This window comes from Bos mutus, chromosome 8, assembly GCF_027580195.1.
Source record: "Bos mutus isolate GX-2022 chromosome 8, NWIPB_WYAK_1.1, whole genome shotgun sequence".
Classification (NCBI taxonomy): Eukaryota; Metazoa; Chordata; class Mammalia; order Artiodactyla; family Bovidae; genus Bos; species Bos mutus.
The window spans coordinates 72,944,130-72,961,449 of NC_091624.1; the positions used below are offsets into that span (position 1 = coordinate 72,944,130).

The 17,320-nt window shown below is 36.7% G+C and overlaps 1 protein-coding gene across 1 annotated transcript in view; it reads right to left on the bottom strand.

The window, feature by feature from the left end:
• Nucleotides 1–1,071: 1,071 nt before the first annotated feature.
• The window catches only part of PLGRKT (plasminogen receptor with a C-terminal lysine), a 36,053-nt gene continuing 19,804 nt past the window's right edge, over nucleotides 1,072–17,320 (bottom strand). Inside the window, exons 4-6 of the mRNA XM_005891360.2 lie at nucleotides 6,432–6,562; nucleotides 5,747–5,856; nucleotides 1,072–1,365 (exon numbers count right to left, since the gene is read on the bottom strand). Of these exons, the coding sequence (XP_005891422.1) occupies nucleotides 1,244–1,365; nucleotides 5,747–5,856; nucleotides 6,432–6,562 (363 nt within the window). The 3' untranslated portion in view covers nucleotides 1,072–1,243. The remainder of the gene's footprint in view (nucleotides 1,366–5,746; nucleotides 5,857–6,431; nucleotides 6,563–17,320) is intronic.

A 17,320-nucleotide genomic window follows, 5' to 3' on the forward strand; every position in this document is an offset into this window, starting at 1 on the left:
TTCATGTAGCGCTAGTGCCTACAACAGTGCCTGACACACAGTAGGTCTTAATAAATATTTTGAAATTAGCACATGTAGGGTTTACACCTGTAAAAATGGCATAAATAGAATTATGAGTATAGATTTCCTGGTGAGTGGAAATAAAAAAGTAGGCATCCTAATTAACCTTGCCTTCTTCCTGCCTCTCTAGTGACTATACCTTGAGTCATTATTTGAATGTTTTTATCTTTTGTCTTTCACAACTCTCTTTGCATGTCAAGAATGCATTAAGGCAGAAGTTTTTCAAGATCTTTTAGAGTGTAGACATGGGAGCCAAACCATCTAAGGTTATGTCTCAGTTCTGTCTGTGTATAATCCTGAGTAAGTAATTCAGTTTTTTGTTTTGTTTTGTTTCAGTAAACAACTTAGTCTTTTATTTGCCTAAGGCCAGCTGTTGCAGGCACTGAGGCCCCAAGACTTCCAGAAGGGATGGGGGTGAGGGGAGTCACCCTGCCTCCCAGGTGCTGCCTGCCCCATCCTGCTTCCTGCAGGAGATGGGAGAGTAGATAAAGTGTGCCCTTGCACCATCATGTATCTCAATTGTGTGTGTGTGTCAGTCGCTCAGTTGTGTCCGACTCTTGCGACCCCATGGACTGTAGCCCACCAGGCTCCTCTGTCCAAGGGATTCTCCAGGCAAGAGTACTGGAGAGGGTTGCCATTTCCTTCTCCAGTTTTTTTATGCCTTAGTTTTCACATCTATGAAATGATGCCTGCCTCATGAGGTTGTTTGGATGATTACAAGAATTTATGCAAAACAGAGAGTGTATGGCCATAGCAAGTGCAATATACATGTTAATCGTTAATATTAGTATTTTTCTATCATGTGGAGACAGGACACAATTTAAAAATCCAAATAAAAGTAGTATCTGTGGGAGATTAATGTGATGGTGAAAGTGTGTGTGACAGAGAAATGAGAGCAGAACTTTTGCTTTCAGAAATTCAGAACAATATATTTTATAACATTACATTTAGATGTTTGTGATACATACACATATATAGGAAATCTGAAAGTTATTTAGAGTACTTCCATGATTTTGTGTTGAATGGTATAAATTTTATTTTAAAATAGTTTAACAAAATTCATCTTGATTATTATTTTAAAACGAAATCCATTATATCAAAATCGCAAGCATTTAAAAAGTTATAAAGGTCATGATTCAAGTCAACAATTCTGTGTTTTGAGATCTGGTGGGTAAACGTGATTTCATTTGTCTATGAAAAATTTACTCTGTTCCTTTCTTGCTTTTTCAAGGCTTTCAAAAGTGATCATTCCTTTTGGCAGCTGCAGCTTACTCTTTTCTGTTTCCAGTATGTTCTCGGCTTCACCTTAAATAAAGTACAGAAATGTACAAAGTGACAAAGGGGTAATTAGCATTTTGTGAGAAGACCTACTTGCTGTATTCCAGTGACATGCTGTAGCACTGTATGGAGGCATGCCCCCAGATCTCACTGTTAAATATCTTACCTACTGTCCCCGGGAGAACTGACCTCCCAAAGGAAATACAATAATGAATACATAAGATACATAAGATACATCAGATTCCAGAGACTTTATTTGACAGAGGACAGCATTTTTAAATATAGAAGAGAAACAATACCAAGTAATATTGTTTGTTCCTTGAAGGAAAGTTAGGATGATAAGTTTGAGTTGTGTTAGGAGGGGATTAGGGTGGAGAAATCACGTATAGTTCTTATTGTCCCTTCTTATAAGTGACATGAGAAAAAACAAAGTTTACTAAAATGTCTAATTTTTCAAGAAAGCTAATCTTTGACTTGAAACTACTTATAAATATCCCAAATAAATGCACACACACACATATATATACATTTCTATAAACAAGTCCTCTTTTAAATAATAGCTCGTAATTTCTTGGGCCCAGTGACTTTTGCCAACTTTTATTCTTTAAGACTAATTAGCAATATTTGAAAAGTTATATATTGTTGATATTCCATATACTTTCCTTGAGAATAAAGGCAATTGTTTTCTTTAAGTATTCCTCTTTTAACACACAATTAATTTATATTCCAAACCCAACAGGGCAGGCTACAATTTGTAAATTATCACAGCATTCCAACTATCTGCAAATAAGTTTTTTCCCCCCTCAGTCTAAAATAGTAAATAAAAATAATAATAAAATTGTATGTAATTCTGCAGGCTATTGATGACAGACTAGATGTTTCCATTTAAGAGTACCTTCCACATGACAGATTCTTAGTATGTGTTAACAGAATGGCTGATAATAAATTCAATTAAATAGGAAGTGTATATCTTAGAGTGATCACTAGTTAACAGGGCTATATGTTATAGTCTATATATTCTTTTTAATGGCAAACTTCTTAGTGGGTTCTAAATTTTTTTTTAAAACAAGAAATTTCCATTTCCACAACATATCTTGGAAGTTAAATTTTTATACTCTATAGATTCTAATGGGCCTGTAATAAAAGTATTTCCAAAATGCATAAGCAAAATGTTCCTAGAAAATAAATTTGCCCTTCATTAGTAATATCTTCAAGTGAATGCTCTATAACAGAGTTGAGATTTCTTAATACTACGTATTAATTTGTATGAGGCACTGAGAATCTAATGTATATATAAACAATGAGACACAGTTGAGCTCAGACTAAAGAATTCTTAAGCAGATGACTAACATGAAACTGAACAGGTTACTGAAATGAATTTTAACATAAGTAAATCAATTTGTACAGTTAGTTTTCAGCTTAAAATAGAATTGTACTCCAAAAGTTAATTTGTATATCAGTGTTTAAGAACTCAGAATACATTTTCCACAGTGATATATGCTATAAATTTCTAGGCAACCCACAAGACACTTAGCCCACTATATAGCTGAACTGTGATACTAATAACGTCTGACCCCAGAAGACATTTTAACCTAGTATTTTTGTGAAAAATATACTTCTGTTTTCAAATGGGGATTTTAAAAAATTTATTTTTAATTGGAGGATAACTGCTTTACAGTATTGTTTTGGGTTCTGCCATAGAGCAACATGAATCAGCCCTAAGTGTACATGTCCTCTCCCTCTTGAACCTCCCCCCTCAACCCTCCACTTCATCCCACCCCTCTAGGTTGACACAGAGTACCACATTTAGCTCCCTGTGTTATACAACTTCTCATTAGCTATCTCATTTACATATGGTAATGTATATATGTTTCAGTGCTACTCTCTCAGTACATCCCACTCTTTCCGTCCCCTGCTATGTCCAGAGTCTTTTCCCTATGTCTGTATCTCTATTCCTGCCCTGCAAATAGGTTCATTAGTATCATTTTTCTAGATTCCATATATATGCATTAATATATGACACTTGTTTTTCTTTCTGACTGACTTCAGTCTGTATAGCGGGCTCTAGGTTCATTCACCTCACTCAAATGTGTTCCTTTTTATGGCTGAGGAGTATTGCATTGTATATATGTACCACAACTTCTTTATCCATTAATCTGTTGATGTATATCTAGGTTGCTTCCATGTCCAGCTATTGTAAATAATGCTGCAATGAACATTGGGGTCCATATGTCTTTTTCAGTTATGGTTTTCTCAGGGTTATATGCCCAGTGGTGGGATTGCTGGGTCATATGGTAGTTTTATTCCTATTTTTTTTTTCTTAAGGAATCTACATACTGTTCTCCATACTGGTTGTATCAATTTACATTCCCACCAACAGAGCAAGAGGGTCCCCCTTTCTCCACACCCTTTCCAGCATTTATTGTTTGTATATTTTTTGGTAATGGCCATTCTGACTGGTGTGAGGTGATACTTCATTATAGTTTTGATTTGCATTTCTCTAATAATGAGCATTGTTGAGCATCTTTTCATGAGTTTGTTGGCTATCTGTATGTCTTCTTTGGATAAATATCTATTTAGTTCTTCCTACCAGTTTTTGATTGGGTTGTTTGTCTTTATGGTATTGAGCTGCACGAGCTGCTTATATATTTTGGAGATTAATCCTTTATCAGTTGTTTCTTTTGCAGTTATTGTCTCTGTCAAATGGGAATTTTAAAGAACATATAATCCCTCTATCTCCCTAAGTCTGTGAATGAAATGTTTTACTCCCTACTTCCAATACCTACAGAGGAATGTGCACCTTCTCCTTTCCCAAACAATATCAGTCCCTACAGAGCCTCAGCGATAGTCATGAGCCTACAGCTCAGGAGAGAACAGGATGTCAAAAATGAAGACTTGGGAAACACTGTTTCCAATATGCTCTGGGCTGAAGGCTTCAGGAGTAGGAAAATAGTTATCCTCATGAGTGGTATGTGGTGGTGGGAATCAAGACATAGATATCCTGAACTGATGGGAAATCCTGTCTTTCTGGGTCAGGAACGGCATCTGTGTCAGCCGTGCTATTTTCTAGGGCAGTGAAAGCCAGAGTTCAGTGTGAAAGCAGCATGGTACTGGTGAATATTTAACAGCACGCTTCCCAAAACAACAAAAAATGTGTATAAGCTTATTATGTACGTAGCTTATTATAAATTTTGCTTATATGAAATATGTTTAGCACATAATTTATAAATAATAACACAATACTCTTTATCATGAATTCCATATAGGAAATTGATCCTTAAAGAATGTTTTTATTGATTTTTGCTGAACTCTTTTACCCATAGCTCACCTATAACAGTTGATGAGATAGTATAATTCAACATGAATGATGTTTGCTATTTTTATTTATGTTAATAAGTAGGACAAAAGTGAAACAAGGACAAATGTTGAAATTTATTTGTTTGAGAATGCTGTGAACTTTGTTGAATCAGATAATAGTTTTAAAATATTAGAACGCTTCCTAAATTTTTTAATGTTATTCACAATATGATGGCTTTGCAGTACACTTTTAAGACTAATACACATTATTAACATTTTCTTCATCATTTTTTTTTAAGTCTAGACCATGGGTTGGCAAACTTTCTTAAAAGGCCAGATAGGAAACATTTTAGGCTTGTGGGCATGTTCATATCTGTTTCAGTAAGTCGTCTCTGACATGGAAATGGGAAAGTAGAAATGAATGGGCACATCTGTGTTCCAATAAAACTTTATTTTCAAAAATAGGTGGCCAGCCTATAGACCACAGTTTATCAACCCCTGATCTAGACAATCAGCAAAATAGTAAGTCAAGCCTTAATTTGGGATTTGCAGATTTCCATGGTGTAAATACTCCCACCATGACCAACTTTAAGCTGACATGCCAGTGGGATGGCGTGGAAGTCAGAGTTGCATCTGTATTTTATTGTGTCTATATATTGTATCTGCATTTCCACCATACAGATACAGTAGATATACATAACTTGAAGAGATATACATAAGAGTATAGATAATAGTAAAATTAGAGGCTGATAAGCTCTGAGTATGTATTAATGTTTCTTATATAATTCAAACTATTTATTTTCTGTAATTTATTGAATTGTAAGTTTACGTACTTCAATTTTTTTTTTAATTTGAGTATAGTTGATTGACAATGTTGTGTTAGTTTATATCATTTAATTTTTAATAATGACTGTATTTAACAAACACCTTACAAAATTCCTAAACATTTGACAGTTGGCGCCTGTGAGCTGTTTGAGGTGACTTCAGCATATCATTATATAAGAGGGGACAGAAATATTGGTCAATGGTAGCTCAGGGAGAGTTGGGAGGACTGGATCCTTGAACCGAAAAATGAATCAGAAATTGAGATTCCGGTTTATCAAAGACTTACCTTTCATTCTGTGTATAAGGGTTCCATAGCCCATGTCATACTGGTAGGCAAGGACAAAGCCTAGTGGAACCATAGGAAAGATGAGGACGGGTTTCTTCCCTTTAATTGCTCTAATTCAATAACAAGAAATAATTAATATAAAAGAAAAACCTGTAAATACATATCTCTGTACTCAATGAAAAAAAAAGTTACCTGCTTTTTGGAAGAATATCCTACATTTTAGAAGGTACTTAATTCTCTATGGAGATAGGATTTCCTTATTCATAATTCCTCAGCAGATTCTGTAGTTCTCTGGTAGGGTGTATGGGCCTATGATTGTTCATCTTTATTTGATGTTGAGGCTCAGATTACTCATTTTAAAAATATGTAAGTATTGATATTTATCCCTTAGGGATTGTGGAAATGAATTTGTAGAGACCTTCTAGCTTGGCATAAAGTCAGTCCTCTCCCTTACTTATATTGTAAAATGGAGAAAGGTACAGGAGAAATCTAAGAAACTAAAGGCAGAATTAACTATTACTATCCTTGTTCTACAGTTACCCCCAAGCACTAAGCTATAAGAGTTACTTTGTTGACATATATGTATACTATTTAGGTCAAAGTCCTATTTGGCCAACTTAATAATATGATCATGGCAAAGACAAAAAGAAATGGAAGAAAATTTTAAAATAAATAGCAAACATACCCAGCTGTTAAAGAGACGGCTGTAATGCCAAAAAAAGTTCCAAAATATTTGAGGAATTCCCGAGACCAAGCAATCTGCATAGCCATTTGTCTTTCTCTCATTTCATTCTGCATTATTAGCTGCCTTTCCAGCTGAACAAAATAAAAGACAAAAGTATGGTTACACGTATTTGAATCTGAGCACGGAGTTAGTAATCTGCTCTTCCAGTGCATTTTCTTTCTTAAAATTTATATTATTTATATTTATATAATTTATAATTATAAATAATTTTATAATAACATATTCCATTTTTGTATTTATCAAAGAGGGAAGAAAAAAAACGGTTTGGCATTATTTATATCAATTCAGTTCAGTCTCTCAGCTGTGTCCAACTCTTTGCAACCCCACAGACTGCAGCATGCCAGGCTTCCCTGTTCATCACCAACTCCCTGAGCTTGCTGAAACTCACGTCCATCGAGTTGGTGATGCCATCCAAACATCTCATCCTCTGTCATCCCCTTCTCCTCCTGCCTTCAATCTTTCCCAGCATCAGAGTCTTTTCCAATGAGTCAGTTCTTCGAATCAGGTGGCCAAAGTATTGCAGTTTCAGCTTCAGCATCAGTCTTTCCAATGAATATTCAGGACTGATTTCCTTTAGGATGGACTGGTTGGATCTCCTTGCAGTCCAAGGGACTCTCAAGAGTCTTCTCCAACACCACAGTTCAAAAGCATCAATTCTTCGGTGCTCAGCTTTCTTTATAGTCCAACTCTCACATCCATACATGACTACTGGAAAAACCATAGCTTTGACTAGACGGACCTTTGTTGGCAAAGTAATGTCTCTGCTTGTTAATATACTGTCTAGGTTGGTCATAGCTTTTCTTCCAAGGAGCAAGCATCTTTTAATTTCATGGCTGCAGTCACCATCTGCAGTGATTTTGGAGCCCAAGAAAATAAAATCTCTCACTGTTTTCATTGTTTTGCCATCTATTTGCCATGAAGTGATGGGGCCAGATGCCATGATCTTGGTTTTCTGAACATTGAATTTTAAGCCAACTTTTTCACTCTCCTCTTCCACTTTGATCAAGAGGCTCTTTAGTTCTTTGCTTTCTGCCATGTGTGGTGTCATCTGCATATCTGAGGTTAATATTTCTCCCGGCAATCTTGATTCCAGCTTGTGCTTCATCCAGCCCAGCATGTCGCATGATGTACTCTGCATATAAGTTAAATAAACAGGGTGACAAGATACAGCCTTGACGTACTCCTTTCCCAATGTGGAACCAATCTGTTGCTCCGTATCTTGTTCTAACTGTTGCTTCTTGACCTGCATACAGATTTCTCTGGAGGCAGGTAAGGTGGTCTGGTATTCAGATAACCACAATTACTTATATATCCCTTATCATAAATAATTACTTTTAAGCTTTATATTCCATACATTTTCTATTTTCTTACTAAAACACACCATGAAAATTTTCCTTGCAGCGTCAGGAAGTGAGGAAGATAACTGCTTTTTTCTCTTTAAATTTTTCCAATTTCTCCTCAAGCATTCCTATCCCTAATACTCATATCACCCTCCTTGTGTATTAGACCTTATTTGCCCTAAGGAGGTGCAGTATATACCACAGAAGATTTTTTGTTAAAAGGGTGGGTTGAGCTGATCTGCTTTACTTTAAAACAATGCTCAAATGTTAGCTCATCAGTTTTTCAGAGTATTTTGGGAGCTCAGCTTGGATGGCTGTTAATCTGGAGATTCTCTCATTAAGAAAAAAAATACATTTTACAGCAGCTAAAATCAGAATCCAGTTAACATTGGAAGGTTAATCTGGTGTATAAAAATTGTTAATGGGAAGAATTCATGGTACAATCATTTCCAATTCTAACTGAAATTTTGAAGTGAAGTGAAGTGAAGTCGCTCAGTCATGTCCGACTCTTTGCGACCCCATGGACTGTAGCCCACCAGGCTCCTCAGTCCATGAGATTTTCCAGGCATGAATACTGGAGTGGGTTGCCATTTCCTTCTCCAGGGAACTGAAATTTTAGACAAGCATTTAAATTAGAAATTGATTCTTTAAGCTTGATTTAAAAATTAAAACAAAAGCAGATTGTAGGAAGAATTCATTATGTAGTTATCCATTTCTTGGAAAAGATACTTCTGATATTTGTGTACACATGCAATTTTTTTTAAATTTTATTTTTAAACTTTACAATATTGTATTGGTCTTGCCAAATATCGAAATGAATCCGCCACAGGTATACATGTGTTCCCCATCCTGAACCCTCCTCCCTCCTCCCTCCCCATAACATCCCTCTGGGTCGTCCCAGTGCACCAGCCCCAAGCATCCAGTATCGTGCATCGAACCTGGACTGGTGACTCGTTTCATACATGATATTATACATGTTTCAATGCCATTCTCCCAAATCTTCCCACCCTCTCCCTCTCCCACAGAGTCCATAAGACTGTTCTATGCATCAGTGTTTGTTTTGCTGTCTCGTATACAGGGTTATTGTTACTATCTTTCTAAAATCCATATATATGTGTTAGTATACTGTATTGGTGTTTTTCTTTCTGGCTTACTTCACTCTGTATAATAGGCTCCAGTTTCATCCATCTCATTAGAACTGATTCAAATGAATTCTTTTTAATGGCTGAGTAATACTCCATTGTGTATATGTACCATAGCTTTCTTAGCCATTCATCTGCTGATGGACATCTAGGTTGCTTCCATGTCCTGGCTATTATAAACAGTGCTGTGATGAACATTGGGGTATATGTGTCTCTTTCCCTTCCGGTTTCCTCAGTGTGTATGCCCAGCAGTGGGATTGCTGGATCATAAGGCAGTTCTATTTCCAGTTTTTTAAGGAATCTCCACACTGTTCTCCATAGTGGCTGTACTAGTTTGCATTCCCACCAACAGTGTAAGAGCGTTCCCTTTTCTCCACACCCTCTTCAGCATTTATTGCTTGTAGCTTTTGGATTGCAGCCATTCTGACTGGCATGAAATGGTACCTCACATGCAATTTAAAAATAAAATATTTCACTATTATAAGAAAATAATGGTTAATTCCTGAAATTGAAAAAAATGTTATTTTTGCATGTTTTCCTGTCCTGATTTGTATGGATCTAAGAGCTCTGCAGAAAAGTGAGCCTGACCCAGTCATGACTAATAAATCTTAGATTTGCTGCTGTTTAATCCCTCTAGTGAGCAGTCATTTCTTTGCAAAGACAATGCTAAATAAAAACCTAAACTGAATAGCTACAGATAGGGAGAGAAAGGTCAAACTGAGAAACAAACATAAGTGTAATTAGAGTTTTATGTTACAAAATTTTTTTATGCTATAAAGCGTTTTCACACAGGCTTTTTGTAAACATAATTTTTTTTAGTTATTTCTTTAAAAAAATTTTATAGTTGATTTACAATGTTGTATTAGTTTCAGATGTACAGCAAAGTGATTCAAAGTGATTCAGTTATATATATGTATATATACACATACATTCTTTATCAGATTCTTTTCCCATTTAGATTATTACAGACTATTAAGTTTCCTGTACTATAGAATAGGTCCTTGTTGATTATCTGTTTTATATATAGTAGTGTATATAGGGTAATCTCAAACTCCTAATTTATCCCTCCCCCCTACTTTCCCCTGTGGTAACCATAAGTTTATTTTCTTAGTCTGTGGGTCTGTTTCTGTTTTGTAAATGAATTTGTCTCATTTTTTTTTTTTTAGATCCCACATATAATTGACATCATGATATTTATTTTTCTCTGTGTGACTTACTTTTCTGTGTCCATCCATGTTGCTGTGAATGGCATTATTTCATTCTTTAGTGTGGCTAAGTAATATTCCATTATATATAGCACCACATCTTTATCCATTCTTCTCTCACTGGACATTTAGGTTCTTTCCATGTCTTGGCTATTGTATTAATAAATAGTGCTTCAATGTACAGAGAAGGCAATGGCAACCCACTCCAGTACTCTTGCCTGGAAAATCTCATGGATGGAGGAGCCTGATGGGCTACAGTCCATGGGGTCGCTAAGAGTCGGACATGACTGAGTGACTTCACTTTCACTTTTCACTTTCCTGCATTGGAGAAGGAAATGGCAACCCACTCCAGTGTTCTTGCCTGGAGAATCCCAGGGATGGGGGAACCTGGTGGGCTTCCGTCTATGGGATCGCACAGAGTCAGACACGACGGAAGTGACTTAGCAGCAGCACCAGCACCAGCAGCTGCTGCTGCAATGTACATTAGGATGAATGTATCTTTTTGAATTATGGTTTTCTCTGGATAGTTATTTGCCCATGAGTGGGATTCCTGGCTCATATGATAGTTCTATTTTTAGTTTTTTAAGGAACCTCCATACTATTCTCATAGTGGCTATACCAAGTTACAGTCCTACCACCAATGTAGAGGGGTTCTCTTTTCTCTACACCCTCCCCAGCATTTATTTCTTGTAGACTTTTTGATGATGGTCATTCTGACTGGTGTGAGGTGATATACCTCCTTGTTGTTTTGATTTGCATTTCTCTGATTAGCTTCATTGAGCATCTCTTCATGTGCTTTTTGTCCATCTGTATGTTTTCTTTCGAGAAACATCTATTTAGCTCTTCTACCAATTTTTTGATTAGGTTGTTTGCTTTTTGATATTAAGATGCATAAGCTATTTGTAAATTTTAGAGATTAATCCCTGTCAGTCACATCGTTTGCAAATATTTTCTCCCATTCAGTGGGTTGTCTTTCATTTTGTTTACGGTTTCCTTTGCTGTGCAAAACTTTTTAGGTTTACTTAGGTTCCATTTGTTTGTTTTTGTTTCTAATATTCATTGCTGTAGGAGGTGGATCAAGTCAGAAAAGATATTGCTGTAATTTATGTCAAAGAATGTTCTGGCTACATTTTCCTTTAAGAGTTTTATAGTATCGTTCTTACATTTTGAGTTTATTTTTGTGTATGATGTTAGAGAATGTTCTAATTTCATTCTTTTATATGTAGCTGTCCAGTTTTCCCAGCACTATTTATTGAAGATACTGTCTTTTCTCCATTGTATATTCTTGTCTCCTGTGTTGTACATTAATTGACCATTTAGTTAGTTCATTTATGGGCTTTCTCTCCTGTTCCATTGATCCATATTTCTAAGACACATATTAATTAAATTGAAAAAATCATAAACAAAGAGAAAATATTAAAAGCCACAAGAGAAAAACAACAAATAACATACAAGGGAGCCCCCATGAGATTACCAGATGATTTTTTAGCAGAAACTCTGCAGGCCAGAACGAAGTAGCATGAAACATTTAAGGTGAAGAAAGGGAAAAGGATACTTTACCCAGAATATTCTACCCAACAAGGATTTCATTCACATTCAACAGAGAAATCAAAAGCTTTACAGACAAAGCAAAGAAAATTCAGCACCACCAAGCCAGCATTTCTTCTAAAGAACTAAATGCTAAAAGAACTTCTCTAGAGGAAAAAGAAAAAGCTACAACTAAAAACAAGAAACTTATGAATGGGAGAGCTCACCAGTAAAGATAAACCTGGGGCTTTCCAAGTGGTGCTAGTAGTAAAGAATCCACCTGCCAATGCAGGAGACACAAGAGACATGGGTTCAACCCCTGGGCCGGGAAGATGCCCTGGAGTAGGAAATGGCACTCCACTGGAGTATTCTTGCCTGGAAAATTCCATGGGCAAAGGAGCCTGGCAGGCTACAGTTCATGGGGTCACAAAGAGTTGGACATGACTGATCAACCGAGTACATACACAGAGATAAACATAAAGTAAAAGCAGGAAATAATCCACACACAAATATGATATCAATATGAAAAATTGTGAGAAGAGAGTCCAAATGCAGGATATTGGAAATGCATTTGAAATTAAAAGACCAACAACTTAAAACTATCTCACTGAAAGTGAGAGAATGGAAAGAGGTATTCCATGCAATCGAATCTACTGTGATGCTTTCCACATCTCATGTCAAGTGGGAATATTTTGGGAGAGGAATTTTTAAATGTCTTCAAAATATAAAATGACTTAAAAAAAATCTATTGACTAACATAATGCTCAACTGTCAGAAAATTGTAACAAAGGGACATTTGTTCTTTTACACTATTAAGTCTCCCTACCCTAAATATCAAAGTAGCAAGATGTTCTAAGAATAGCAATCGAAGGATATATAGCATATCCTAATAGCCTGAAAAATAATTGCTGAACAGACGTTGACCACGAAAGACGTTAAAATTTGTCTCTGATGGTTAAATGTTTCTGTGTATGTAAAGATCAGTTCAGTTCAGTTCAGTCGCTCAGTCATGTCCGACTCTTTGCGACCCCATGAATCACAGCACGCCAGGCCTCCCTGTCCATCACCAACTCCCGGAGTTTACTCAGACTCACATCCATCGAGTCAGTGATGCCATCTAGCCATCTCATCCTCTGTCGTCCCCTTTTCCTTCTGCCCCCAACCCCTCCCAGCATCAGAGTCTTTCCCAATGAGTCGGCTCTTCACATGAGGTGGCCAAAGTACTGGAGTTTCAGCTTCAGCATCATTCCTTCCAAAGAACACCCAGGGCTGATCTCCTTCAGAATGGACTGGTTGGATCTCCTTGCAGTCCAAGGGACTCTCAAGAGTCTTCTCCAACACCACAGTTCAAAAGCATCAATTCTTTAGCGCTCAGCCTTCTTCACAGTCCAACTCTCACATCCATACATGACCACAGGAAAAACCATAGCCTTGACTAGATAGACCTTAGTTGGCAAAGTAATGTCTCTGCTTTTGAATATGCTAAGTTTACGTAAAATCATTGGTTTGAGTAAACTCTGGATAAAGCAATATGATATTGATTTTGTGCTAAATCAAAATAAGATTTCTTTCTACAAAATTGCAATTGATGACATTTGTTTACTTAGGGTATAATAGGAAATAGCCAAGATGTCCTAAAACATTGTTGGGGGTGGTGGTGGGGTGTAAGATAATAGAAGGAAGTCATAACCTACTGCAATACCAATTTTATCTACAACATCATATTTCTCATGAGGGTAGCATACTTTGGTTTTGTGTTTGAAAACTCCACAGTAGTTTGTCACGTGTAGGAAACAAAGGTGATGTCACATTGACCAGTTCTTAGAGGCTTTGGTGAGAAGCAGTGAGAAACTGGTGTTGATGGAGCTCTGCCTTCCATGCATCACCTGTCATCAGCGGCACAGATTTTTGAGACTGTCCTCCAGAATCAAAGGTAGGGTCTGTGGCTTCAAAGCAAGAGTAAGTTTGGCCCTTAACTGTCAAACCATGAAACGAAGCAGGTAGCCTCATAGGTGTCCTGGTATGTGCACTGATTTTTGTGCTTTGTCCATCTCTGCTATCCTCAATTTTTTTAGCTAGCCAAGACACACTGAAGCTGGTGAGTTAACTGGGTTCGGTATTAAAATTTGAACTGAAATTCAAAGGGAAAGTATAAAATTTGAACTGAAATTTAAAAGGAAAGAAAGTTTGGCTGGAAAGCCTCAAGTAATTTGGATGTACCTCCCCCTTACCCACTGCTAGCATGCTAAAGGTTTTGGGCATCTTCTCCTCAACTGGGCAATCCTAGGCCAACCTCCTTGGCTGCAAAAATGCACAGAGGTGAGAAGCTGGCCTGGCCTGGGCAGAACTGAACTGATTTCTTAGCAATCTGACATCTGTACTGTGAGATCCGGACGGGGGAAAGGCAGCAAATATCTTAGAACAACAGTTCTGGGGAACTAGCTCCTGCTGCTAAGTCGCTTCAGTTGTGTGCAACTCTGTGCGACCCCATAGACGGAAACCCATGAGGCTCCCCCATCCCTGGGATTCTCCAGGCAAGAACACTGGAGTGGGTTGCCATTTCCAACTAGGATTTAATCAAAATGGGACTTAAAAAGGCTGAACACTATGCAAATGCTACAGTTAATTATGTAATAGTACAAATGCTGGTTTGAATCTTGGCTCCACTGTATACTGACAGCGTGACTCTAGGCAAGCTACTTAACCTCTCTGTGCTTCAGGTTCCTCATCTATAAAATGGGAATAATAATTGGATCGCCTTATTAAGTTATCATGAAATAAAATATGAGAATACATAAAATTCTCAGAATAGTGGCTGGCATTTAGTATGCACTCAGTAAAAATTAGTTACTAATATTAGTGACATATTTCTTTATTAAAATAGTTGATGGATTTGAAAAATTATTTGCGGTGTTACAATAAAGAGACACTCTGTCATTTTCATTTTCCCTCTCAGTTGATAGAAGTTGGGGCAGGGGTTGAAGAATTGTTGCTGCTTTTGTTTTTTAGTCGCTAAGTTGTGTCCAACTCTTCTGCAACCCCATAGGGGCCCACCAGGCTCCTATGTCCATGGGATTTCCCAGTCAAGAATATTGGAGTGTATTGCCATTTCCTTCTCAATGGGATCTTCCCAACCCAGGGATTGAACCCATGTCTCTTACTGGGCAGACATATTCTTTACCACTCAACCACCTAGGAAGCCCAGGTTGATGAATAGTATTTATTTTTCTCCTTCCATCTACTTAATAATAATAAGTAACTGGTTTGAACAATGAAAATCTCATAATAATATGAAATAAATTTTAAAAGGCTTCTGTGTATTTCTTATACCTCCTGTTGATTTTCAGCATACTTACTGTGAAAGGTATAGATTTTTTTTTTAATTAGCTCTAAGCAGTTAAATAATGTTTGCTGTAAAATCTCATTAAGGCAAGTGTAAATAATTATGAATACTTCTTCATAACCATACTTATGAAACTGCTTTCTCAAAGCAGTTTCTTCTATACTTTAATATGGTCTTTCAACATTAATCTTTTTACTTAGCAGCAGCAGATATGTGCTTTCTCCAAGGGAAATTTAGATTAACAATTTTTCATTTTCTCTCATCTATTATTTTATTTTGGTTCCAGATATTCTGTTACTAGTTTGTAGTTTATATTCAGGTTTTTATTGCTTTAATAAGGGCTTTCCTGGTAGCTCAGGTGGTAAAGAATCTGCCTACAATGCAGGAGACATTGGTGCAATCCCTGGGTTGGGAAGATCCCATGGAGAAGGAAATGGCAACCCACCCAAGTATTCTTGCCTGGGAAATCCCATGAACAGAGCAGCCTGGAGGGCTACAATCCACAAGGTCTCAAAAGAGTCAGACACGACTCGGATTAAACACACACACACACACTTCTTTAATAAGTTGATAATAAAGACCAGCTAACTCAAGGAATCAAGTAATTTCCTTATAATAATATTTAATCATTTGTTGATTTAAAGTAAAATTAATCCTTCCTGAGTAGGTTCCAAAGATAATATGAATAGATTAGGGATCTAAATGTTTTTAAAAATATATAAAGCTGTACAAATATCATAGAGGCAGAGGGTGACTGCCTCTTCAACTTTAATACAAGAAAAGGCTTTCAAAATAAAGACTCAAATGCAGAGGCAATAAAGGATTATTCATTTGAATACATGAAAGTTTTTAAATTTTTTTCATGGCATAAAAACCCCATGATAAAGTAAAAGATAAATGACAATCTGGGAGAAAATATTTGCAATATATTCCACAAACAAGAGATCAATATTGCTAATGTATAAAGAACTGAGAGACAAGGGAAAAAACCCATGAACAGATAATTCACAAAAACAAGACATATAAATGGCCCTCAGATGTGAGAAAATGTTCAAGTTTACTCATAATTAAAGAAATGCAAGTTAAAACAAGACTGAGGTACCATTTCTTGCTTATCAGATTGGCAAAAATTAAAAAGCAAGACTACACATTCTGTTGCAGAGACTATGGGAAAATGGGTATTCTCAAATTGGTATCACCTTTCTGAAGGGAAATACCTAAGTGGCAATACCTAACAAAACTATAAGGCACCTGCCTTTGACCCAGTCATCCCACTTCTGGAATTCTAGTCTGACGGTATACCTCCAACACAACAAAAATGTAAAAAGCACAAGGTTATTCACCGAAGCACTATTTATAACAGCAAAATATTGGAAATAATCTAAGTACTTCTGGTAGGCAGAATACTGCCTCTACCCAAAATAAGTTCATGTCCTAATGCTCAGAATCCATGGGGAGATGTAATTAATTAAGGAACTTGAGATGGGGAGATTATCCTGAATTATCCAGGTTGGCCCAATGTAATCGCAAGTGTCATTGGTGAAAGACAGAGGCAAGAGAGTCAGAGTTAGAGAGAAAGATGCTACACTTCTGGCTCAAAGAGGGAGGAAGGTGACATTAGCCAAGGAATTTGGGCAGCCTCTAGAAACTACAAAAAGCAAGGAAAGGGATTCTCCCCTAAACCTTCCAGAAGGAATGCAGCTCTGCTAACAGCTTGATTTTCTTCCAATGAGACCCATTTCAAACTTCTGGCTTCCAGAACTGTAAGATTATTTTGTGTCTTGAAAATTTGTCATACTAATAGGAAACTAATACAGTGCCCAAACATAATATGAATAAATTATAATATATCCACACAAGGGAGCATTATGCAACTGTTAGAAATGAGGAACAGCTCTGTGAACTGACTGGAATGATTCCCATGATAAACTGTTAAATGAAAAAAGCAAGGTACTAAAGGGTATCAATAGTATGCTACCCTTCACGTAAAAAAGAAGGGGAATTAGGAAAATACACGTCTGTCAGTCTATTGTGCAAAAGATGCAGGAAGGGTAAACTGAAGACCAGGAGATCAGACACCTACAGAGACAGCATGGGAAAGGATGTATAAAGAGGAGATTAGGAATAGGTTAGCAAGGATGAGGATGGAGGGATGCTCCTTTGAGTGTATCATTTTGTATAGCTTTAATTATTAGAACATTGTTTTGTTTCATATACTCCCCTACCCTGTAACTAAACTCAACTTGGATATGGAGAGAATACAAAGTATACT